Below are 26,284 nucleotides of genomic sequence, written 5' to 3'. Positions count from 1 at the left end.
TGTGGACGTAAAGAATTGGGAGAGGAATCTTGAATGTTTACTTGAAGGTCTCTGGAATAGCAACTAATAACACAGGAGTTAAGGTTATTTGGAGTCTACAACTTTTTTTTTCTTAGACAATTTTAAATGTTTTTGTTCCCAGGAGTAAATAATAATAACTAATAAATAGTGCTTACTATGTTAGGAACAGTTCTAAGCGTTTCATATGTGCTGTATTTTATTGAATCTAAAAGCCCATTAACTATAAGATGCACCATTATCCCATGTACCATTAGAAGAAAAATACTGTCAATTCAATATGCATGACACACAAGACACACCTGATTTCAGGGATGATAAAAATAGGTATCCTGGACTCAGTGAATTATAACACACACTCATTTTATCTTTATAAAAGCCCTCTGAGGTAGGTTCTATTATTATCCTCATTGTTCAAATGAGGAAACAGAAGCAGAGAGATTACATGAACTTGTTCTATCCAGCCTGTATCCAGGTAGCCAGTGGTAGGGCCAGGATTTGGACCCATGCAGTCTGGCTTTGAAGACTGTACTCTTAGCTCCAAGCACGGGCATTGGATAAAGCACCACATTCAAGTTCATCACAGTCGGGACTGAATATTTGTGTTAGAGATGAAACTAGAAACACCCAGGAAGCAGCACCTGCTTTGTAGTTCCACCCTCAGTGGAAAACAACCCTAGAATGCGGAGGATTGAACCCTCAGGGCAGTGACTGCAGGAGGGGCACCATCCTGGCACCGAGGACCAAGTACACCTTGTTCTACCCAGCAGAAAACACCATGTTCCTTGCAGTGTGGTTCCTGACTCTCTGACATTTCTTGTTGGAGCAGGAAGATGTATAAATGGGCATGTTTGAAACAATCATTTGGCAGAGAGCTGTGCTGTTTTCAATATTCCAAAGGCCAAAATGTACCTGACAAAGAATTAGGACTTTGGGTCAGGATGTGGAGTGATTAATTGACTCATTTTTATCAAGGAATATTTACTGAGAGTGTGCTATTTACCAGGCAGTGGGTTAGGCCCAGGGAACCCAGAGATGAAGTAAGGCCCAGACTGTCATGAAGTCTAGGTGCAAAGGGTGGTCAAACAAGTACCTTACAAACCACAAAGGTAATTGCCATGGATTTACTTCAAATCTTTCAGAATAAACCAAGGATGAGGAAGTAGTGAGGGTATAGCTGAAACATAATGGTTCATGTGTGAATTGTTGAAGCTGAGTTTTATGTACATGAGTTCAATACACTATTATACTTCTAAATATGTTAAAAAATTTCCTAGAGTAATGAAAATGAGGGAGAAAGAAAATAACAGGGTGAAGAACATGTTCAAAAGGAGTCCATCCCCCATGGAAACAACCTAAGTGTCCATTAACAGATGAATGGATAAAGAAACTGTGGTATATGTATAGGATGGAATATTACTCAGCCATAAAAAGAATGAAATTTTGCCATTTGTGGCAACATGGATGGATTTGGAGGGCATAATGCTAAGTGAAATAAGTCAGACAGATACTGTATGATATCACTTATATGTATTATTTGTGTTCTAAAAAAGACAACAAACTTGTGAATGTAACAAAAGAAGCAGATTCACTGATATAGAGAACAAACTAGTGGTTATCAGTTGTGGGGGGCAATACAGGGCTGGGGGAGTGGGAGGTACAAACTGTTGAGTGTAAGATAGGCACAAGAATGTTACTGTACAACCTGGGGAATACAGCCAATATTTTGTAATAACTGTAAATGGAAAGTAACCTTTAAAAATTGTATAGAAATCAAAAACTTTTTAAATTTTAAAAAAGGAGCCCATCCCAAATTTAACAAAAAAGGAAGCTTTATGGGCTCTCTTTTTAAAAATGATATTTTAATTAGGCTTGAGAGGTTGTGACTTAAGGAAACCAGAATGCCTGCAGGAAACCGCCAAGAACAGGCATCTAGTATCGCATGGCATCCGTGTTCATTATTATTGTCTGTAGGATGTGTTAAATTACTGTGCATTTTAATAATAAAAATCTGCAAAAAAAGTAAAGGTATTTATTCAGTACAGTGAAAGCATGGGAGAATGAGAAAAATATTCAGAAGGTGAGTTTTGAGGAGATGGTGGCCTCTGGATATAAGGACAAGGGGAGGGCTTCAAATGACCATCAGCCAAGATTCAAAAGCAGAGAAATGAAGTTGATATTCATGAGGTAGATGGCGAGTCTAGGGGTCAGTCAGTGGGAAATCGGATTGAATAAGGTAAAGTGAAATGGTCTAGGACTCTTTATTATCAAAGTTAGGAGTAGGCTATATCTATATAGATTATACCTAACACATGTCACTTAATAAGTGACAGACATGCTTGTGGTTTACACTCAATGGGTCTTTACAATACATTCTTGAAAATAATAAAGGTAGGGACTTCCCTGGTGGCGCAGTGGTTAAGAATCCGCCTGCCAGTGCACGGAACACAGGTTCGAGCCCTGGTCTGGGAAGATCCCACATGTTGCGGAGCAACTAAGCCCGTGCGCCACAACTACTGAGCCTGTGCTCTAGAGCCTGCGAGCCACAACTGCTGAGCCCGAGTGCCACAACTACTGAAGTCCGCGTGCCTAGAGCCCGTGCTCTGCAACAAGAGAAGCCACCCATAAGAAGACCAGGAACTACAACGAAGAGTAGCCCCCGCTCACCGCAACTAGAGAAAAGCCCATGCACAGCAACAAAGACCCAAGGCAGCCAAAAATAAAAATAAGTAAATAAAAATTTATTTTAAAAAATAATAAAGGTAGTATTTTTGTGTGTATGAAAGTATTCAAAGTGTCTTGGAAATCATCCAGCATATTTTGGAAAATAAGCATTTTCCATTTTTTTTTAATTGAGGTATAGCTTAGTACAATATTAGTTTCAGGTGTACAACATAGTGATTCAATATTTTTATAATTATACTCCATTTAAAGTTATTATAAAATATTGGCTATATTCACCGTGCTGTACAATATACCCTTGTAGCTGGTTTCTTTTATACACAATAGTTTGTACCTCTGAATCCCCTACCCCTATCATGTCCCTTCCCCCTTCCCTCTCCCCACCGGTAACCACTAGTTTGTTCTCTAGATCTGTCAGTCTGTTTCTGTTAACGTTTTCTATTTTTACAACTTGCTTAAAAGGCCTATTTTATTACCACTCTGAAGCCCATGATCTTTCTCTCCCTTGGGACACCGCCTCCCCAAGGAGGATGGCAGTCCTGCGTATTTTCTCAAAAAAAGTCTCAGGCGGAAGGTAGAATTTGGACTGGAACTTTAAGGTAGAATAAGGACAGTTACAATAGGAACAAAATTGTTGAGCTCAGAAGTCCTTACTCTGCCATGAACAATATAGCTTGTGCTCAAAGTGACCCACCTCAGTTATATGAAAGTGGAGTGAGTACTACTCTCCAGTTTCAAAAGGACCCTTTTGCACAGTTAACCGACACTTTCTGCTGAAGTTTCATCTAACCACACCAAGAATTCTTAAGTCCTCAGATCTAGGCAACAGTCTCTAAGTAACTGGATGATCAACAGAGAAAGTTTGTGAACTTTCTGAAAACGATACTTAAGTGAGGGTCTGTCTGTCAATACTGTCACACACCCATCTCAAAAAACATCAGGTTCAAATCCATTTCTTCCCTGATCACCTCTTCTTTTACCTTTTTTCCCCTCTTCTTATTATGCTTTTTCTTTTCTTTCCTTATTTAGTGAGATTGCCAGGAAGAAAATTTTCTCTACCTTTCTAGGTTCTTTTGGCTAGTCTAAGAATTAAATTGACATCAGATTAATATGTGAAAATCAAACAAAAGTGTAATAACATGTATACATGGGAGGGACCCAGGAAAACTGAGTAATGCACCAAAATGCTGGAAACCCTCATCTTAAATACCATCTTCAGCTAAACACAAAAAAGATTGTTTCGGGCACTGGTTTGAGACTTCAAAAGCGAGGAAGGCAACTGACATGGAGATTAAAAAGCAAATGTTTGGTAAACAAATGCTTGCTGGGTATCACAGGGACAATGGGACACAGAGGGGAATTTTAACAGACTTTGCTAGGTTCCTCCCTGTCTACCACACCCAGTTCACACTCTAGTTATCCATGGCGACAGCGCCCTTGCTAGAACAGGTCCTCTATCTACATTCTTCTACACAGTGAAGGGGAAGGTCAAAGTTTTTTCCTGTGTCTTTTGGGCCTTGATTGGTTTCAGCTAGAAATAATACGCACGCCAAAGAGACATTTTGGGATGGCAAATTTTGCTCCCCTGCAGGATGAATGTCAATTCTAGATGAAAATATTTTTTTAATATCATTTTAAAAAAGCTTTTATTTCTAATGGAATATTGCAGGAACACTGGTGAGAAAAGAACTCACTTCCACTTTGAATTCGCTTCCAGGTCGCATTCTCTCCCTGGATTCCCTGACCGGGCCCCCCAAAGCCTCAGTCAGCCCAGACAGCCTCGCCCTCCCGGGTACCTAGACCCTTCGGCCTGAGCAGAGACGCTAAGAGCTTCCTGCTCCTCCCTGCTGAGAAAAGGGAAAGCAGTTCTTCGCCCTCCCTATATTAAGGTCGCTCCCAGCCCCGCCGACTCCTGGACCTCACTAGTTAGCCTTCCCTAACTCCGCCACTTTCCCACTTCCGGGACCGGCGCTTTTTTCCGGCGCCCGGAAGTGCGTCATCACCCGGCGCCCGCCGCCCGGGCCCCACGCCGCCCAGGCGCTCCAGGAGGCCCTGAGACTACGGTGCTTGCGCGCACTGCAGCGTCCTGGACGGGAACGGGGGTGGCTGCTCCTCGGCGTCGCGATGCAGGTCTCCAGCCTCAACGAAGTGAAGATTTACAGTCTCAGCTGCGGCAAGTCCCTTCCCGAGGTGAGTCACGTCGGGTCCTCTTCTTCGCGGGGCAGCCGCCCCTCTCCTCTTCCCTGTTCCTGGTAGTTTCAGCTGGGCCCGGGCCGGCCCCAGACTAGGGGAGGCCCAGAGTCCAGGGACGGTGCCTGGGGGAGCTGGTCGGTGCTGGGAGACGAGGACAGTGCTGTTACCGCGCCAGAGCCTGGGCCGAGGGGTGATCGGGATTGATGAGTTGGCTTGAACTTTTTGCGGGTAAAGTTCTCTAGAACAGAGGAGCTGTCCCTTTGGGTTTGTATAATGTTCACAGCCGCTGCCACACCGAGGAGGAAAACGTGGACAGATTGGTTGACAGGTATTTCTCCCCCACTTTAATGCCCGCTCATCAGCTCTTCGTTGAATTCTTGTTATATGCCAAGTTCTAGAAATACAGCAGTGAAGAGAAATGCAGACTTTGTGTCAGCAGCATTTATGATGTGGACGGCAGTATTTTTGAACCTTGCTGAACTTAACGCGATTTCGTTGAGTCTTAGGACATCAGAATTGGAAGGCCTTTGGAAAGTCAGCCATTCTCTTCCAATCTTTTCATGTTGAAAATATGCAAAAGTTCCAGCGAGGGGAAGGGTGACTTGTCCAGAGTCATCTGCCTAGGCTCTGTAGCTTGTATGTTATTTCTCATAAGTGCTGGTCAGGCTGCTGTCAAAGCACTGCCAGTGAGAAGAAGCTTTTGGCAGAAGCTCTTCCATTTTGAGACTGCTTGTCAGACAGTTGTTTTAAAACACGCCCCCTGGGCTTCCCTGGTGGCGCAGTGGTTGAGAGTCCACCTGCCGATGCAGGTGGTGCCCCGGTCCGGGAAGATCCCACATGCCGCGGAGCGGCTAGGCCCGTAAGCCATGGCCGCTGCGGCCAGCACGTCCGGAGCCTGTGCTCCGCAACGAGAGAGGCCACGACAGTGAGAGGCCCGCATAACGCAAAAACAAACAAACAAAAAAAAAACATGCCGCAGTTGCTCTGACTCCTGCCCTTGGAAATCAGAATAAGTGTAACTCTTCCTTGTGTCTGACCCTAAAAGATTTGGAGCCAGTGATTAGACTCTTCTCAGAATTCAGGTTAAATAACTCCTTGTTCTCCAGCTGTTTGTCACACAGCATGATCCTTCTCATTTTGTTCTTTGGTTCTGCACATTTGCTGAGATGTGAGTACCTGCAGGCAGCCCTGTTCTAAGTGTTGGGATACGTGATGAACCGGTCAGATAAGGTTCCCTGTTGGGGAAAAGGATAATAAGTAAGCAAATAGGACAACTTCAGATACTGAAAAGTGCTTTGAGTGTCTATAAGAGAGCACTTGTGGATGAATTGTTTAGAGAAAGTGGTTTGGACTCAAGCCCTCAGGGAAGGCCCCTCTACAAGGGGGTAACGTTTGAACAGAAACTTGGTTGATGGAAAGGATTGAGTCTTTTGAAGATGGGAGAAAGGAAGAGTTTTCCGTACTGAGGGAACAGAAAGTGTCAGTGACCCACAATGGAAGGCACTTGGCACGTTGGAGAAACAGGAGAAGCACGGTTGTGGCTGCGGAATGCTCAGTGGGGCAAGAGGGTGGGGACAGCTGAGGCTGGAGAGGTGGGCCTTGTAGGCCAAGGCAGGAAATTAGGGTTTTATTCTTAGTGCTGTTGGAAGCGGTTGCTGGGTTTCAGACTGGCTGCTCTCTGGTAAATTACTGCAGCCGGGGAGGGTGTGAGTGGGGATGAGTTAGGTGGTCCAACTGAGAGACGGGTGGCTCGGGCTAGGATCTTAGCAGAGGAGATGCTAAGACTGGGTGGGGTAAAGGAGGTGTTTTGGAGGTAGGCTAATGGGACTTGCTAATGGGTTGGATAGTCTTAGGGAGTTGAGGTGAAGGAAGGAATCAAGAGAGAACTCTTAGGGTGTGGATCTGAATAACTGGGTACACGGTGTTGCTGATAACTGAAATGGAGAATTGAGCACATTGGGGGTCGGGGGAAGGTAGTGAGCAAAAGGCATGAAAAGTTTTATTTTTGATACTGAAGGTTTGATGTTCTAATAAACATCAGGTGGAAATGTTGAGTAAACAGGTATGTGTATCGTGTTAGGGAATCTCTCTAAATCTTCTTTTAAAGTAATTCTGACTTACCAACAAATTGCCTATTTTGCTTTACCTACTTCAAATGTAAGATCAAGCAGGGTTTTGGTTTTTTTTCTTCTTCTCTTTTCTTTTCTTTTCTTTTTTTTTCAACAATGGCGGGATGCCTGTCCAGTGAGAGAATTAGGTCATCAGCATTTCCAGAGCTCTTTTGCTGGGTTTCTGGTTAAATTCTTTGGCATTGGTAAAGTGATCTTCTCTATCAGCTGTGATTTTGTAGAACACAAAGAGGATGCCTGATATCAGTGACAACTTTCAGTTCTTTGTTGAACTTTTAAAACTTAGACTGGTTCATTCCTGCCCCGTGCTGACTCTGTCTGGTGTGCTCTTCTGTAGTGCTGTCAGTGTGTACAGAAACTCCAGAGTGAACTGTTTTTTCATCATTTTTCAACTCTTTTCCATCGTCACCGTTGTAAGGAATTTCTGGCTCTTTTAGGTCCCAGGCTCCCATTTAGAAGGCAATCTCAGTCCCCTCCCCTTTGCCCCAAGCTCCTGATGTGTGAGACCAGCTATTGAATGAACTGCCCCCTTCTTTAGCATAACTCCCTGAGAAGAGGAAATCGAATCCCCTATGAAAGGAGAACCCTTTGTTTTGCTTCTATTAAGTTGATGTAGAAGAATGTATCGAGTGCCCAGAAATATAGTTTAACATCACCTTTAATTGAAACATTTCTGCCTAAAATGAAATCAGAGCAGTGTAATCACAAAGACTAGCACAGACCTGTAAATCAATGCCCTAAACACAAGGCAGGAGGAGAGCTCTGGCTCAGACTGAGGCCCTTCAAAGAGTGACACCTGTTCCAGTGTCCACACTGCCTCAGGCGTCACACTTAGGGTCTTCAGGAGTGGGGCTACATGACCAGAGAGCCCTAAAGATTATAATGTTCTGTGTCTAACATGGGATGTACATTGGGTTTCTGCTTTTAGAAATGACATCTGTTAATTTTTCTCTTGCTTTTCTTTGATTTCCTGAGGGTATGTTTTCTTAACCTCGTCATTATTGACATTTTGGGCTGGACAGCGCTTGTTGTACAGGCTGTCCTGTGCATTGTAGGAGGCTTGGCAGCATCCCTGACCTCTACCCACTAGTTGCCAGGAGTGCCCACCCCTTCCCATTGTGGCAACCAAGTACCCTTTAAGAATTGCCAGATGCCCTTCGGAGGCAAAATTGCCCCCGGTTGTGAACCACTGCTTTAAGGTAATCGTAACTGATTAGTGCTTCATCGTTGGCACCTGTTCATGCAATGGACTTATGCTGCAAGCTAAAATAAGGTACAGGAATTACAGAACAAAATCTGGTGTCAGCGAATGTGACTTTTAAAAGTATCATTTCTTTATTATCAAGTGTCAGCTATTTGGTCAGGTTTACTTATCTAGGTTTATGTTTTGTAAAAAATATATTTCTTTAAGAAACTTTCTCCATTTAATGTTTGCTTTTTAAAATTTCACTTAAATAAAGTTCCATATATTAGTTATAACCCATAATATTTGAGGCTTACTCCTTTCCCTTAGGTTGATTAGATGAACTAGTTTTCTCTTGTATAAAATATAGTAGTTCTAAAAATTTATTGTCTAGTATATGTAAATATATACCAGAAAAAAATCCATGTAACAGGATGTTAACAGTAGGGTTAGGATTACAGAGTATTTTCATTTTCTATGTTATATATTCCTGTGAAGTTTCAGTTTTTTAATATGAGCATGTATTATTTTTGTAAGCAGAGAAACAATTCAAGTAAATATGTTTTAAAATAAAGTCTCTTTGTTTTCTTTAAGTGGCTTTCTGACAGAAAAAAGAGAGCACTTCAGAAGAAAGATGTTGGTGAGTATTATTTTTTTCATTTCAGCTACATTTGTGATCCACGTTATAATGCTTTTCTCATTTATTGTTATCATATTTAAGTGAAGGTTTACAAAAACACAGTGGAATTCATGCAGTGGAAAATAAACTTTCTGCCCTTTTCCTTCCTTTTTAAAAAAAATTTTAATTAATTTATTGATTGATTTATGGCTCTGTTGGGTTTTTTTGTTGCTGTGCGCGGGCTTTCTCTAGTTGCGGCGAGCGGGGGCTACTCTTCCTTGCACTGCACGGGCTTCTCATTGCAGTGGCTTCTCTTGTTGCGGAGCACGGGCTCTAGGCCTGTGGGCTTCAGTAGTTGTGGCACACGGGCTCAGTAGTTGTGGCGCACAGGCTTAGTTGCTCCACGGCAGGTGGGATCTTCCTGGACCAGGGCTTGAACCCGTGTCCCCTGCATTGGCAGGTGGATTCTTAACCACTGCCAGGGAAGCCCCCTTTTCCTTCTTAAGAAAACCTTTGTTGTGCTTGATACAGTCCCGAGGGTATAGGGTTTGATTTTTACCTACTTAAGCACTAGTAAGTTAGCTCGTTACTGTTTCATGGATGATAGCAGAAGACGTAAGACTCCTGGGTCAGAGACAAGGGCTGCATCACTCAGGCTGCACAGCAGATAGCGTGATCACCAGCATGCTCTGTCACCCCCCTGCCCAAGTTCCACAAGGGCACTCAGTGCGGCCCAGATGGGTGCACTGCATGCGGTGGGTTTGTGTTGCAGCTGAGGAACACTGAACTTGAGAAGTCCACTGCCTTTACAGCAAGCAGTAGACACGCCTGCTCTTTGTCTAGAGGAGACTCACCTGTGGAGGTTCCCAGCTGCATAAATAATGCTGAGAAATGGCTCAGGTAAAGGAGTGGCCAGGGCCTCACAGTCTTGCCATACCCAGCAAGACCAATAGGAATGCAAGCAGTCCCAGAAGGACTAGCTCTCCTAACAGTTCCGTAATCACTTTGTTTTCCAGTGTATCATATCTTTTTCCATTCGTTAAATCCATTTGTCAGTTTTTGAGCTATAGAGACAATGAACATTTTCTTTCTGAACAAAGTAATTTTACTTACAGGACATATGAACATGAACATATGGTCACTGTAGAAGATTTTGATTCTTTAAGTTATGACAGCAGGGAAGATAGGTTTGTAAGATCAGTTTTTAACTTAAGTCATTTTGGACAAATTTTCATTAAATTTTCTCTATTACAACTTGTCATAGTTGAAAGATGATTAAGTTCCCACATATCTTGTTCAAGTTATTTTCTGAAAATCAAAGACCTAAGATATTGAAAAGGTTTCTGGATGTGAGATAGATACGTCAAAGCAAGCATCTTGGAGAAGAAGTAGGCTTTATATAAAATTAGAAAAGTACAATTGCTGCTTTCACAGTGCTTACTGATTTTGATTTCTTCTGATTCTCTCATTCCACTCCAGTGTTCTAGTGTGTAAGAAAACAGGTTCAGATTACTTAGAGGACAAAATTGTTCATTGACTCCTTTCCAGCCCATCTCAAGAGTATCGTGTGTCTTCCAAATTTAGTGGGCCATTCCTGCTCAGTTGGTTGGTTTAGTGAACAAGGCAGTAATGTGCCAGAGAGTCATACACAGTCCTTACAGTGGGCGCATTGTTACAGTAGCAGCCAGCAAGAATCCACACTTTCTTGTTGCAGGGAACCAGTTTTTGTGAGAGTACGTTTAGGTGTTTAGACCCAGAGATTGCTCTAAGGCTTCCTCTAGCCTGGATCTTCTTGGCCGCGGATCAGTGCTGCCACAAAGAGGCAAAAGTCAGCTTGGTAGCAGCTTCTTATATAAAGTTAAGATTTTAAAGGTTTAGACTTGTTGTTATTTAGGAGAAAAAATGGTAAAGATTTTTGTCTTAGCCATGATCCATGATTGAATAACAGTAGTGGTTTAATGTTTATTCTGTTGCCCCTTTATCCAGGGCTTGAAACTGTATGTTTGATGCACTGTTATGGACCTTTTTTTTTCCAATTAACGATGACACTTTTTCCTTTTTGAAAAATAAAAATAAAATACTTAGTTTAGAAAAATAAGGTATGAGCTAAGAGAAGAGCTTGCTGTGTCAGGGGCGGGGCTGTGTCCGTGTGCCTTCCCGAGGCTTGGAGGCACTGGGACGTTGCCGTTGGTAGTGACCCCGCTCTGAATACTGTCTTCCTGGACACGAGAGTTAGCACGTGGAGGTTAAACCAGTTATTTATCTTCTTTCTTTGTAGATGTCCGTAGGAGAATTGAACTTATTCAGGATTTTGAAATGCCTACTGTTTGTACCACTATTAAGGTATCAAAAGATGGACAGTATATTTTAGCAACCGGTAAGCATCTTTTTGGTTATGATTTACATATACTTCGTAGCAGGAAATGTTATGATGGGAAAGGTCACTTTTTAAAAATTACCCTGACATTTTATTATTTAAAAATTTCAAACATATAGAAATATTGAAAAAACTGTACAGTGAACAGCCTGTCACCTAGATTCTTCAATAGTTTATTGTATTTGCTTTATCACATATCTGTCTACCCATCTTTCTGCCATCCATCAATCCATCCTGTATCTTGATACATTTCAGAGTAAGTTGCAGGTATTAGTATACTTCACCCCTAAACACCTCAGTGTGTACATCATTAACTAGAGTTCAGTATTCGTTTATGGCTTTTTTTTTTAAAGATAAATTTGTATAAGTACACTGATGAGTTTGGACAAATGCATACGCCTGTGTAGCCCAAACCCCTAGCAAGATACAAAACATTCTTTCATCTGGAGCATTCCGTTATGCCCCCCACAGTCAATCCCTGCTCCCACTCATGTGTAGCCGGCCGCTGCTGTGATTTACTTTTTCACCACAGACAAGTGTAGCCTGTTTTAAATGGACTTCACGTAAATGCAGTCATACCCTATGTATTTTTTGTGTGTAAGACTTATTTCATCTAGGGCTTCACATTTCGGATTCATTCATGTCATTATGTGTGTCAGTAATGTGTTCTTTCTTTATTAGCAAATGGTATTTCCTTATAGGAATATGCCACACTTTGTTAATTTAGTCTTCATTTGGTGGACACCTGGGCTATTTTCATTCTCCGACCGTTACTGGTAAAGCATTAGGAGCCGTCTTGTCCAAGTCTGTTTTGAGGGCGTTGCTGGGTCAGAGGGTAGGTGTATGGTTTTGCAGAGCAGAGTCAGATCGTTTTGCGCTCCCACCCGCGATGAACGATGGTTCCAGGAAAGGGCATTTTTACCGTAATGATTTGCTCTGTCATGTCACTAAGATTTTATGTTAGCAGTATTCATCAGTATCAAAAAGTCAACAAATATAGGGAACTTTTAATATATTATAAGTTAGAACAGCATTACCCAACCTTTTTATGGTTGTGATTCTGCTACATATATCCCGGGTATTGTCCACTTAAATTTTTTTGTTGGCTTAACATTATCCATCTATATCTCTTTTCCAACCACTTTCTTATTTGACTACTTTTATACATCCACGTGCTAGTCTCTTTTGTTCTGTGTTAATGGTTGTCTCATTACTAACACTATCCCCATTTTTTAGCGTCCAGTTTTATGTTCAGAATCTAAATTTTAATTATAGATTATATGTAACACATACATATAGAGTATGTGTGTGTATATATACTATACTGTATACTATTTTTAAATGAGATCTTGGGCTTTGATCCATGCCAGAAAACATAGGACTACTTCATTCCTTTCTTTTAAAAATATCCTTAGTGGTTTTAAAAGTCAGTCTTTTTCTTTTCATGATAAACTTATAAAAAATGCACACATTATAGAAATACATAAGATAAAATGTGAAAGGCCCTAAGATTGCACTAAAATACACAAGATATCACTGTGCTTACTCCTCCATCTTCTTTCTGTACAGAGTACTGACACTGTCATTGTTGAGTTTTACAAAAGCCAGATCACAGTATAAGCGCCACTCTGCAGCCCTCCCTGCACCCGCTGTACTCACTCTCCCTTTCACTTTGTAATATGTTTTGGCAGCTTTCCACGTCAGGAGTTACAGGTCTGCATCATCCTCTTTATAACCTCTATAATGATTTACCATCATTTATTTAACCGTTTCCCTATCTGTGGACATTTAATTTGCTTTCAATTTTTGGCCATCAGTAAATAATGCTGCGGTGAACGTTCCTCATGTCTTCGGTACACTTATGGGTGTGTTTCTGTAGAATAAATTTGTATAAGTTGAAATACAGATATAAGGCGTATGAGCATCACATGTTTTACAGATATTGCCAGATTGTCCTCCAAAGAATTTCTAATAATTTATACTTATCACCAAAGTATGAGAGAACTTTTTTTGAACATCAACCTCAATATAGATACTAACCAGTTTTTCATCTTTGCCATTTGATAGACAAAAACTAATTTTTTTGAATTTTTTTTGAATTTTTGAATTTTATTTTTTATACAGCAGGTTCTTATTATTTATCTATTTTATAAATACTGACAAAAACTAATTTTTAAAAAATCTTTGTTAGATTATTTGTGAAGTTGATTAGTTATTTGTATTTCATACACAGGTGTATACATTTTCCGTGTCTTGCTTGTTTATATCCTTTGTTCATTTTTCCCTTGGGATGTTGGAGAGGGCTTTTTTTTTTTAAATATCTTTATTGGCGTATTATTGCTTTACAGTGTTGTGTTAGTTTCTGCTGTACAACAAAGTGAATCAGCTATATGTATTCATATATCCCCACATCCCCTCCCTCTTGAGCCTCCCTCCCACCCTCTCTATCCCAGGCCTCTAGATTGTCACAAAGCATCAAGCTGATCTCCCTGTGCTATGCAACAGCTTCCCACTAGCCGTCCATTTTAGGAGAGCCTGCTTTTAAATTCTTTTTGTTTGATATGCTTATAATGAATCTTACTTACCTCTAAACAAAAAGTATACTCAACATATCTGCAGGATATTGATAATGAAAAGTATGTCCTTTAGGTTTTACATCACATTAACTTTTTTTATAGGAACATACAAACCTCGAGTTCGATGTTATGACACCTATCAATTATCCTTGAAGTTTGAAAGGTGTTTAGATTCAGAAGGTAAGTAAGAGGTTATATTTGAAATCACAAAAATAGTTTTTATTTTTGGCTGCTTTTCTGCTTTTTAAAATGGGCATGGGTTGTGCATCAGTTTTCTGTGCTGTGTAACAAATTGCAATAAACGCGGCAGCTTAAAAAAGATTCATTTATTAGCTCATAGCTCTGTAGGTAAAGTCCGTCCAGGCTTTTCTGTGTTCTGTGCTCAGGGCTGACCTCAAGGTGTCAGCCAGGTGGGACTCTTGCCAGAGGCCCTGGGCAAGACCCCTTTTCAAACTTACAGGATGTTGGCAGAATGCAGTTTGTTTTGGTTGTAGGGCTAGGGACCCCTCTGCTGCTGGCTGTCAGCCTGGGGGCATGCTCAGCTTCTAGAGACCCCTGCATTCCTCCTCACTTGGTCCCTTCCTCCTTCAAGCCAGCAGCAGCTCATTGGATCCTTCTCGTGCTCTGAATCTCTCTGACTACCCCTTCCGCCGCCAGCTGTAGAAAACTCTGCTTTGAAAGGGCTCGTGTGATTATAAATCTTTCCTTTGCCATAGAACGTGATGTAGTCACAAGGGCGGTGTCTCCTCACGTTGATAGCGTCCACCCACACTCTCCAGAGGAGGGGGCTGCCCTGGGGGGAAGGTCAGCGGGGTCATTCTTAGAATTCTGCCTGGCACAGGGCGCAGGTTGAAATGGGAGAGTTCAGGTATTTTTGTCAGGTGGCCCCATGTTTGAGATTGAGGGAAAAGGAGTTAATGGGATATGTATTCTCTTAACTTGTTTCACTGTCTTCTTTTTAAAAAACAGTACAAACTCCATGTGCTGCTAATAATAACTGTTTTCATTCTTTATTTTCATTTAGCAGGTATACTATGAATGAGTAAAAAGTTACTGTTACCTTTTTTAAAGCAAAAAGTTTTGAGTTTTTAATGTTTGTTGTTTTACTTTGAACATCTCAGAAAAACTGTGACAAAATTTAGAAGTCATTATGTTTTGTAAATTTATTATTTAATTTGCTTCAGTTCTGTAGAAAATCTAGCTGATCTGTATAAAGAAACTATAAAGCTTTTAATTTTCCATTTGGTGTTTTGGGGGGGCAATATAGCATGGAAACTTTGTTCTTGTGTTTTGTAGGTGCAAAAAGGGAAGAAAAACCCAGCATTTGTATATAGTATTTGTGTTGAGTTAGAATCTTTGCATCAAATTTGTATTTTTATTAAAAAAGTGGACTGATAATTGTATGTTTCCTGTTTCTTATTTTTCAGTTGTCACCTTTGAAACTTTGTCTGATGACTATTCAAAGGTATGCTTTGTAGCGTTGGTTTATCCTGCCTGTCCTCAGGAAATGAATGAGAGGGATTTGTTTTTATGATAAGTGTTTTTAATGATGTCTCCATTGTTAAATTTAAAATGGCTGTATAGTAAAATAAAACCTATTGTTTTCTATTAATACATACTTAGTTTGTCACATGTATGTGACAACTGGGATAGAGATAGCCTTTGGCCAGTCTAATATCGAAAATTTCAAGTTTGCCATAGCATGTATGAATGAAACCTTATCTATATTTTTAAGAATTGGTAGCAGTCATCTTTTTAGACCATCCTGTGTTCTAGATGTGTGATTTTCATTATTGCATTTATTATTTTCGTTTTCTTATTCATATGTGAGAAGTACAGCAGCAGTGTTGTATGTTTAATTTTCTTAACCCTGCAAATAAGTGGTTGTGCATATACTGAAACAGCTCAAGACACAGCTAATATATTTACGTTTCCTTTTCTTTCATTTTTGGTGCCATTAGTGCGTCTTTCAACTCTTGTGGTAATTTTCAACAGTTACAAGATTGTCAGTAAAAGTGCCTTATTCAATTTAAAATGAAAAACTTTTAGAGATGTCATCATGAAGGAAAATTGAATTTTCAGAGCTGACATGCTTTCTGTGTTGTCTTCAGTTCTGGAAACTGTGGGGTACAGTTTATCCTTTTGCCTGTGGTAGCCGTTTATCATACGTTTTGGAACTTGTAATTTTATAGTATATTTTCTCTAGATCTTGATAAATTTGCTTTTCAATACCATCTGCAGATTTTTAAGATACCTTTGTAATACATTAAAGTTAAATTTATACAAGGAGCCTATCAAACTCCATGTGATAATAGTGAGATTACTAAAATGTGTTCTTAAGTAAAATAGGAAATGACTCTCTGAGGTTACTGAGCAGTGCTCTACATTACAAAGTGCTGGCGCCAGGTAGATGAAGGGCATTCGTATTGAGTCTTTCAGTTAGAAGGTAAAGTTTGCCAAAAACCTATCTAAGATGCGGGAAGGCATTAAGTAACTAATGGAGAGGTTTGATTCTCAAACACATTTCTTAACCATCATGGCGAGTTGTGTTTATACACATGCGTTTACAGAGAGCAAGGAGGAGGATGAGAGAGATGAGAGATTTTCTTGCTTTGCCGGTTTCAGTGATGATGATGAAATAAATACTTTAACCTAAGCAAACTAATTTTCTTGTTTTATTTTCAGATCGTCTTCCTGCATAACGATAGATACATTGAATTTCATTCACAATCAGGTTTCTACTACAAAACCAGAATACCAAAGTTCGGGAGAGATTTTTCTTACCATTATCCATCCTGTGACTTGTACTTTGTTGGCGCGAGGTATTGGGGTCTAATCACCCTTTGTTTTCTCCTTTCCACCTCCCCAAGCAACTTCTGTTCTTAAAATTGAGGAGAGGGATTAAAAGAAGGATAAGACATTATCCCTGCCTTATGGTTGCTCAAAGAGTGTAGTTCCAAAGTGACTGGCTCATTTAGGAATTACATCCTTGACTTCTATTAGCGTGGTGCTCTAAATCTAGAGAGACATGGGTGACCCAATAGTGTAGCAGTGGTGTGGAGTCAGTATCTTAGCCCCATTGCATGCATTTTAAAACTTTTATTCTTAAATGCTACCTTCTTTATGATTATAAAAATAAGTCATATCCATTTTAGAAAATTGGGGAAATATAAAAAAGAATAAAGAAGAAAAAAAATCACCCATAATTATGCCACTCAGAGGAAACCCTTATTAGTATTTTATTGTTATTTCATTGTAGTCTTATATACATACACTTATAGATACATTTTGGATCTTGTAATCTCCGTGTTATTTGTAAATAATATCCTACTTAATGACTTCATAATATTTCCTTGGCACATGGGTCGTTTAAATCACTTTTATGCATGAACAAACTTACAAGTAAGGTGGTTATCTTTTAGGGTTAGAATGCATTTTTGTATCAGTTTTACAAAGGGAAGTGATGCTTTATGACAGATCCATGTTTCTAAAAATTATATTTACTTGAAGAAACGTTCATTGTAGTTTCCTGGATTTTTCACTTTATTCATTGTTTGACAGCTCTGAAGTTTATAGATTGAACTTGGAACAAGGACGGTTCCTGAATCCTCTACAGACTGATGCTGCGTGAGTGTTTTGTTATAAGAATCCTGCTGTATTTATTTTGGCCAGGAGATGAAGCCAGACGCCCACTTTGTTGTCAAATGACACGTGTTGCCTGTAAGCAGAGCTCTGGGCAGCTTAGGTAAAAGAGTAACATTAAATTTTTTCCCCCACAAAAAATTCACTAGAAGACCTGGTGTTGTTGTAAAATATAAAAAAAATTTTTTTAATATATGTGAAGAGTTTTTAACTCACTCCAGAAATTCAGTTACTGTTTTTTGCTGTGTTCTTTAAATTTTCATTCGTGATTTAGTTTTGTGATATTTTCTTTTATAGAGAAATTTTGAAATAACTTGGAGTACTATTTTTTAATTTTACTTTTTTATGCTTTTGCTGGCAGACATTTAAGATTTTTTCACGTTTTCTTTTCATCATATGTTATGGTCTGTACTTTTGTTTTATTCATAGAGAAATCCTTTAGGAATGAATCTGTCTTAATAGTATTAATACTGAGAAATAGTAACAACAGTAGTGAAAGCACTTACTATGTGCCAAGCATTATTCAGGATTTTATATATATTCACTCATTTGAAACTTATAACAGATTTTTACAGTACAGGTACTATTGTTATCTCCATTTTACAGCTAGGGCAGCTGAGACTCAGAGAGGGTAAGTAGCTTGTTTAAGTTCACACAGCTAGTATAGGGTGAAAGCTGGATTACTTCTCACCTATGTATATAATTAGCTTGTTGGATTTTCCTCATTGCTTTGAAGGGGATTTTTAAAGGTTGGAAGAATAGGTAGTGATAAAAACCAGGTAAACTCTGGGTTTCTTTCCACATTGATTTGAAATACTCTTATTTTCTTTAAAAAGAAATTATAGTAATGTCATGATGCATCCTTGAATAATAAAAGGTTGTATGCTCTTTAGTTGCAGAATTTCCTGTTTATAATAACAACTTTTATTTATTGTCTTGTAAACTCTAGACGCTGTGTTGAACATGTAGTTTTTTCATTTACTCCTCACAACAACCATATGAGATTGGTGAATACCATTTTTCAGAAAAAGAAAACGAGCCTAGATCAGTGTACTCAACAAGCTGGTCAAGTCTCCGGATTGGCGTAGTGATAGCCTGCGTTCTTTTTGCTTTGGGAGAAAATATATTGGGAAATGTGTTCTCGCGATGGTGGAATAGTGTTTTTGAAGAAAGCCCTTCCTTGTCTCGTCCCCTGGCAGATAAGAGTGTCACCCTGGGGTCTGAAACTGCGGGGACTGTGTACAATGCACTGGCCCCTTTGATGCCTCGGTGCTTCGCATACGCAGATGAGCGAGAGAATCTGCTGCCACCTCATGCACAGCATTGCGTTTACTGTTTGTTTAGAAAGTTTATTGAGTGTCTGTCGTCCCCGCCCCCTGCAAAAGTAGATGCTAAAACTCTCTCCCTTATGGCTTTACTATTTTAGGGAGAATAATGTTTGTGACGTAAATTCAGTGCATGGCTTATTTGCCGCAGGAACAATAGAGGTAAGCGTACGTTGACTTTATTTTTTAGAACATTTGCTCTATATTTGATAACGAATGGAGTTTTATTTAAAGACAGCGTTGCTTGGTTCCTAAGAGCAGGGTGCTAATGAAGCCACAGCCCACTGGTTTGCTTTTCGTATGGACCGTGGGTCACGTTCCACAGAGATACAGCTGTGCCGTTGCTGCAAACTGTGCCCCTTGTGCATTGATGTGGTCTGCGAGGGCCATCATCGTCGGGGGTGAGACCTGAAGTCGCTGCTGGATTGCCAGCTCCAGTATGATTGCCACCCCTGTTCTTAACAGGAGGCAGTCCCAGCTCTGTGCTGCTTGATAGTTTTATGACTGACTTTCCCTGAGGCTTGTTTTTCTCATCAGTGAAATGGAGATGATAATACTTACCTTGGCAACTGTATAGAGGTGCTGTGCTGGTGAGAATCACATGAAAGAACCTATTTGAAAACATTATAAACTGGAAAGGTATATGGGGTTTTGATTTGGACATCCTCTATAGTAGCATTCAATAAATGCACAACATTTTCATTTTAAACTACAGCACCTTTCAATCAGTGTCCTTCATGCTTACCAGAAGTTTTTCTATATTTGCATTTTTTAATTACAATATTGTTAAATACTCCTAATAAAAAAAAGGTAAAAATGTCAAAAACGTATTATTAAAAAAGTACCCTTCTGTGCCTTCCAGTTACCAAAATCCTCGTACACCCGAGGTAACTCTAATGGCTTGCAGTATTCTCCTTTCTTTTTTGTTTTTCTGTGTATGTGCAGGTATGCATATGTGTTAGTAATATGGTTTTAAAATTTTTTCACAAAATTGAAATTATACCATGGTTCTTCATTTGCTTTTTTTTTTTAATGTAATGGTATATAATGTACGTCTTTATACATTGGTACTTGTAATTACTTATAAAGCTAAACTAATTTTTTTTTAATTAATTAATTTTTGGCTGCGTTGGGTCTTTGTTGCTGCGCGTGGGTTTTCTCTAGTTGCGGCGAGCTGGGGCTACTTATCGTTGCGGTGTGCGGGCTTCTCATTTCAGTGGCTTCTCTTGTTGTGAAGCACGGGCTCTAGGCACACGGGCTTCAGTAGTTGTGGGTCACGGGCTCTAGAGCGCAGGCTCAGTAGTTGTGGTGCACGGGCTTGGTTGCTGCGTGGCATGTGGGATATTCCCAGACCCGGGCTCCAACCCGAGTCTCCTGCATTGGCAGGTAGATTCTTAACCACTGCGCCACCAGGGAAACCCCTAAAGTAATTTTTTTAAACTGATGGATAGGATTCCATTGTTTGAATGTACTGTAGTTTATTAAACCAGTCCATCTGGAGGAAATTTAGGTTTCTTTACTAAAATTATTTTTATGTTAAAAGATTAAAATTTGAAATGGAACACATGAGGTTGATTTAATGGAAACGTATAAAACTATGTTGACAGTGTTATAATACTATTAAGCCTGAGTCAGACCAGTGAAGCAGTATCTTGCTAATTACTTTTCTTGAGATTACCAAGGGGAAGTTTTAAAATAATTTTCTTGAAAAAATTGTTTATTTGAATAGAGTCCTTACAGAGTAAGTTAGGCTAGAAATCAGGAAGCGTGCTCTGTAAGAGAAGTTTTGTATTAGAGCAAGCTACTCTTTCACCAGCTTTTTTTTTTTTTTTTGCGGTACGCGGGCCTCTCACTGTTGTGGACTCTCCCGTTGCGGAACACAGGCTCTGGACGCACAGGCTCAGCGGCCATGGCTCACAGGCCTAGGCGCTCCGCGGCATGTGGGATCTTCCCGGACCAGGTCCCCTGCATCAGCAGGCGGACTCTCAACCACTGCGCCACCAGGGAAGCCCTCACTAGCTGTTTTAAGACTAGCCCTGAGACTTGTTGAAGGGGCCGCAGAACCCCCCAGACCAAAGGCTGGGTCCCTGAAATTCCTTGGGTACCTTGATTACTGGGGGCTTGAAATTTGATATGCATAGTTAGACCAGACTTTAATATTCATTTTACATTCATTTTTTTAAAAATAAATTTCTTTCTTTCTTTATTTTTGGCTGCATTGGGTCTTTGTTGCTGCACGCGGGCTTTCTCTAGCTGCAACGAGCAGGGGCTACTCTTCATTGTGGCGAGCAGGCTTCTTATTGCAGTGGCTTCTCTTTGTTGCAGAGCACAGGCTCTAGGAGCTTGGGCTTCAGTAGTTGTGGCATGTGGGTTCAGTAGTTGTGGCTCACGGGCTCTAGAGTGCAGGCTCAGGAGTTGTGGCACAGAGGCTTAGTTGCTCCATGGCATGTGGGATCTTCCCAGACCAGGGCCCAAACTCGTGTCCCCTGCATTGGCAGGTGGATTCTTAATCACTGCGCCACCAGGGAAGTACTAATTTTTATATTATATGTTGGATTTTGATTTCTTCTGTGATAGTTATTATAGTACATATATTAAACATTTATCATTGATACAATAATATTTACAAATTTATATTTTCCCAGTTACACCAAAATGTCTTTCATAACTCCTCTCCCCGCTACCATACCAACCAAATCAAGGTCCATTCAAGGATCACATTTTGCACTTGTTTTTCTTAACCATCCTTCTTTTCTTCTTTTAAATTATAAAAGAAATGCAGCTAATGATAAAACATATAACAGTACTAAAAAGGGGATAGGAAAAAAGTTTGAAAAAGTTAAATTCTTTTTTTTTTAAACATCTTTATTGGAGTATAATTGCTTTACAATGGTGTTAGTTTCTGCTTTATAACAAAGTGAATCAGGTATACATATACATATGTTCCCATATCTCTTCCCTCTTGCGTCTCCCTCCCTCGCACCCTCCCTATCCCACCCCTCTAGGTGGTCACAGAGCATCGAACTGATCTCCCTGTGCTATGCAGCTGCTTCCCACTAGCTGTCTGTTTTATATTTGGTAGTGTATATATGTCCATGCCACTGTCTCACTTTGTCACAGCTTACCCTTCCCCCTCCCCGTATCCTCAAGTCCATTCTCTGGTAGGTCTGTGTCTTTATTCCTGTCTTACCCCTAGGTTCTTCATGACATTTTTTTCCTTAAATTCCATATATATGTGTTAGCATACGGTATTTGTCTTTCTCTTTCTGACTTACTTCACTCTGTATGACAGACTCTAGGTCCATCCACCTCATTACAAATAGCTCAATTTCGTTTCTTTTTATGGCTGAGTAATATTCCATTGTATATATGTGCCACATCTTCTTTATCCATTCATCTGATGATGGACACTTAGGTTGTTTCCACCTCCTGGCTGTTGTAAGTAGAGCTGCAATGAATATTTTGGTACATGACTCTTTTTGAATTATGGTTTTCTCAGGGTATATGCCCAGTAGTGGGATTGCTGGGTCATATGGTAGTTCTATTTGTAGTTTGTTAAGGAACCTCCATACTGTTCTCCATAGTGGCTGTACCAATTCACATTTCCCACCAGGAGTGCAAGAGTGTTCCCTTTTCTCCACACCCTCTCCAGTATTTATTTTTTCTAGATTTTTTGTTGATGGCCATTCTGACTGGTGTGAGATGATATCTCATTGTAGTTTTGATTTGCATTTCCCTGATGATTAATGATGTTGAGCATTCTTTCATGTGTTTGTTGGCAGTCTGTATATCTTCTCTGGAGAAATGTCTATTTAGGTCTTCTGCCCATTTTTGGATTGGGTTGTTTGTTTTTTTGTTATTGAGCTGCATGAGCTGCTTATAAATTTTGGAGATTAATCCTTTGTCAGTTGCTTCATTTGCAAATATTTTCTCCCATTCTGAGGGTTGTCTTTTGCTCTTGTTTATGGTTTCCTTGGCTGTGCAAAAGCTTCGCAGTTTCATTAGGTACCATTTGTTTATTTTTGTTTTTATTTCCATTTCTCTAGGAGGTGGGTCAGAAAGGGTCTTGCTGTGATTTATGTCATAGAGTGTTCTGCCTATGTTTTTCTCTAAGAGTTTGATAGTTTCTGGCCTTACATTTAGGTCTTTAATCCATTTTGAGCTTATTTTTGTGTATGGTGTTAGGGAGTGATGTAATCTCATACTTTTACATGTACCTGTCCAGTTTTCCCAGCACCACTTATTGAAGAGGACTCCTTTCTCCACTGTACATTCCTGCCTCCTTTATCAAAGATAAGGTGACCATATGTGCGTGGGTTTATCTCTGGGCTTTCTATCCTGTTTCAGTGATCTATCTTTCTGTTTTTGTGCCAGTACCATACTGTCTTGATTACTGTAGCTTTGTAGTATAGTCTGAAGTCAGGGAGCCTGATTCCTCCAGCTCCGTTTTTCGTTCTCAAGATTGCTTTGGCTATTCTGGGTCTTTTGTGTTTCCATACAAATTGTGAAATTTTTTGTTCTAGTTCTGTGAAAAATGCCAGTGGTAGTTTGATAGGGATTGCATTGAAACTGTAGATTGCTTTGGGTAGTAGAGTCGTTTTCACAATGTTGATTCTTCCAATCCAAGAACATGGTATATCTCTCTGTCTATTTGTATCATCTTTAATTTCTTTCATCAGTGTCTTATAATTTTCTGCATACAGAAAAAGTTAAATTCTTATTCCCCACGAGATAATCAATGAGACTTTTTTTTTTTTTTTTGGTATTTGTCTAAAAATATTCTAGTGTTTAAAATGACTGTGTTTTATCTGTTTAGGGCCGAGTGGAGTGCTGGGACCCGAGGACGCGTGGCAGGGTTGGCCTGTTAGACTGCGCCTTAAGTAGCGTCACAGCTGATTCTGAGTAAGTGGGAGTGAAGTCGCAGTTTAAATACTCATCAGCTTCTGATTTAAACAAACGTATCAACACTAAATTAAAATCAGTTGCTAAAGGATGACACTCTTAAAACACGTTTATCTGAGGTTGTGGTTTTTGATTGTTTTATGTAGAAGTCCTTTCCTGTGAAAGGTCACTAAGTGGGGAAGCCAGATGGAATTCCTTGTTTATATAGTTGCCCTGGAATTTTGTGAAAACAAATACACTGCAGGAATTTGTATTTCCCCTTCTGTAGGATATGGTGGTGGAACCAGGAGTCCACCACTCCATTTAACAAACAAAAATATGTGCTTTGAATTCTAAGGTAGAGGGAAGCAATGTTTTTGATATTTTCTTGTTCCTATTTGGCCATTCCTACCCTTAAAATAATTGGAAAAGTAAATCACAGTTGGGGGATGAAAACCTCTAAAGCTTGAATTAAGTAATACCTATAAGCCCCCTGTCCTTTGCCCACTCACAAGAGTACTTCTGTTACACTGCTTGGTACATATGTTTTCAGACTTTTTTTTTTTTTTTGGCCTTGACGCATGGCTTGCGGGATCTTACTGCACCAACCAGGGATCGAACCCGGGCTCCCGGCAGTGAAAGTTGCGAGTCCTAACCACTGGACCTTCAGGGAATTCCCTTCAGACATTTTTCTGTGCTCATATTAACACATGCAGATTATCACTGTCTTTGTCAGATCCTTGACATGGGATTAGTTGCTGTAATCAGCTCGGGAATGCCCTTTCTCTGGGGTCTTGTTATTCATGGAAATGTCATTTTACTTTGTCTTTTCAGTTGATCAGACATTTATCTACAGTCATGTCACATAGGAGGTGGAGTGTTAGATGGGTGGGCTAAGAGAGACTAACTCTAAATTTATTGTAGAATTTTGTGTGATTTGCATTTTTCTGGGGGAGAGAAGAAGAAATATAGTTCTTTCTTCGGAAAAAATCAGCTTTGTAAAAAAGCATTCTTGACCTAGAAATAAAAGCTAAGAATCACTGAATGGAAAGATGTCTGGTTCTAATGTATACATTTTTCCCTGTGTCATAAGTAAAGAAAAAATTTTTTCTATCTTTTAATTATGACATTGAAAGTAAGTATAGGAAATTTTTTTTCCTGAGTATTGTTACTGAGTTTTATTAAAGTAATGCCAATGAATAACTTCATTAGTCATGGTACGGAGTATAGTGTATTAAACAATCTAAAAATGGAAAACTCATTCTACATTTGATTTTTCATTTTGTTTTGGAATTACTTAGACATTTTTATTGTGAAATGTACACATAAAGAAAAGCTCATAAAACAATGTGCAGATTACTGAGTTATGAGTCTCTACATTTGTTAATAGAATAAAGCAATGGAAAATGCTTACTAGTATTCATCAAGTAGGTATGAAAGAAAATGAATCAGAAACTTGTTTATTTTTAGCAAGTAGAAAATCAGGTTTAAGTGAAAGATATTTACTCACTGTATAGGAAGCAAAGAGGTTAATCTTCTCTTACCCTTAAGCATTAACTTGTGTTTGAATTAGAATCAAGAGACTTGTGTACAAACTCTGTCATTAATGGTTTCATCTTGAAAAGTCATTTAAGAAAACAGGCCAGCAGGAGTTATTTGCAGTATGTCTTAAGGTTATTTCTACTTTAATGACTACAATAGAAGTACCATTATACAAAATTTAAGGAAGGGATGTTAAAAAATAATCTTAACTGTGTTCTCTAGAAACATGGGAGTAGTTTTTCTTTTTTTGATAGAATATTGATTCACAGACATTTTTGGTGGCCTCTTTTGTCCTTAGGGGTGAGGCATTTTTCAGCTGTCATGATGGAGGTTATTTTATTTATTAAAATTTTTTTTTTAATTTTGTAAAGATGATTTGTACTTAATGTAAAAAGATACTAAGCAGTTTCAAAAATGCACAGAAGAAAGTAAAAATGACTTCTGCATATATACAGGTAGGTCTAATTTAAGTAACAGACCACTCTTGGTTCGTGAAGGATGCTTATAGTTTTTCACTAGTACACATCTATTTACAGTTTTATGATTATTTCCTTGGAAAATATCAAGAGCTTGAACAGCATACATGTTCTTAAGGCTTTTGGTACCCATTGCTAAATTGCCTGACAGAAAAGGTAACATCAATTTAAAGGTCTACCTACGTGTACAGAGTGCACCTTCTCCCACCTTCCATAGCCCAAGGTGTTAATCCCATTATAATAATACTAAGATGTCAGAAAGAGCCCGGGATAACAAATCAAAATACAGCTTGGTAGAAATAATAGCTTACAGTACTTTCTATTTGCCAGGTAGCATTCTAAGTTCTCTACATATATTAACTTATTTAATAAAACAACAACAGTCTTTGATGCAGGTACTGTTTTGTATTTATTTTACAGATGAGGAAGTGTTGACCAATAGCCTACGTAAGCCTTTAAGAATTATGTGGCAGAAGCATATTTATTTCTAGGGAAAGATGTTCCAAGTATGCTGTTAAGTGGAAAAGCAAATCATACAGTTCCCTGTGGAGTTTCATCACATTTTCATAAGAAAAACAGTGAACTTATGTGTCCAGTCACAGGGACGAAATCTGGATATGTTACAAAGTGTTAAAAGTAGC

At 39.4% G+C, this 26,284-nt stretch overlaps 1 protein-coding gene across 3 annotated transcripts in view; it reads left to right on the top strand.

The window, feature by feature from the left end:
* Positions 1 to 4,709: 4,709 nt before the first annotated feature.
* The window catches only part of NOL10 (nucleolar protein 10), an 88,516-nt gene continuing 66,941 nt past the window's right edge, over positions 4,710 to 26,284 (top strand). Inside the window, exons 1-9 of one of the 3 annotated variants that reach the window (XM_032653309.1) lie at positions 4,710 to 4,890; positions 8,800 to 8,845; positions 11,103 to 11,201; positions 13,880 to 13,957; positions 15,205 to 15,242; positions 16,463 to 16,599; positions 17,339 to 17,404; positions 18,846 to 18,906; positions 23,561 to 23,646. In XM_032653309.1, the coding sequence (XP_032509200.1) occupies positions 4,825 to 4,890; positions 8,800 to 8,845; positions 11,103 to 11,201; positions 13,880 to 13,957; positions 15,205 to 15,242; positions 16,463 to 16,599; positions 17,339 to 17,404; positions 18,846 to 18,906; positions 23,561 to 23,646 (677 nt within the window). In that variant the 5' untranslated portion in view covers positions 4,710 to 4,824. Of the gene's footprint in view, positions 4,891 to 8,799; positions 8,846 to 11,102; positions 11,202 to 13,879; positions 13,958 to 15,204; positions 15,243 to 16,462; positions 16,600 to 17,338; positions 18,907 to 23,560; positions 23,647 to 26,284 lie in introns of all 3 variants that reach the window. The other 2 variants (XR_004352938.1, XR_004352939.1) reach the window with 2 other exon arrangements.

Source organism: Phocoena sinus, chromosome 13, assembly GCF_008692025.1.
Source record: "Phocoena sinus isolate mPhoSin1 chromosome 13, mPhoSin1.pri, whole genome shotgun sequence".
Classification (NCBI taxonomy): Eukaryota; Metazoa; Chordata; class Mammalia; order Artiodactyla; family Phocoenidae; genus Phocoena; species Phocoena sinus.
Note: the sequence above shows the minus strand (reverse complement) of the source record. Positions and strands in the feature narration are given on the sequence as shown.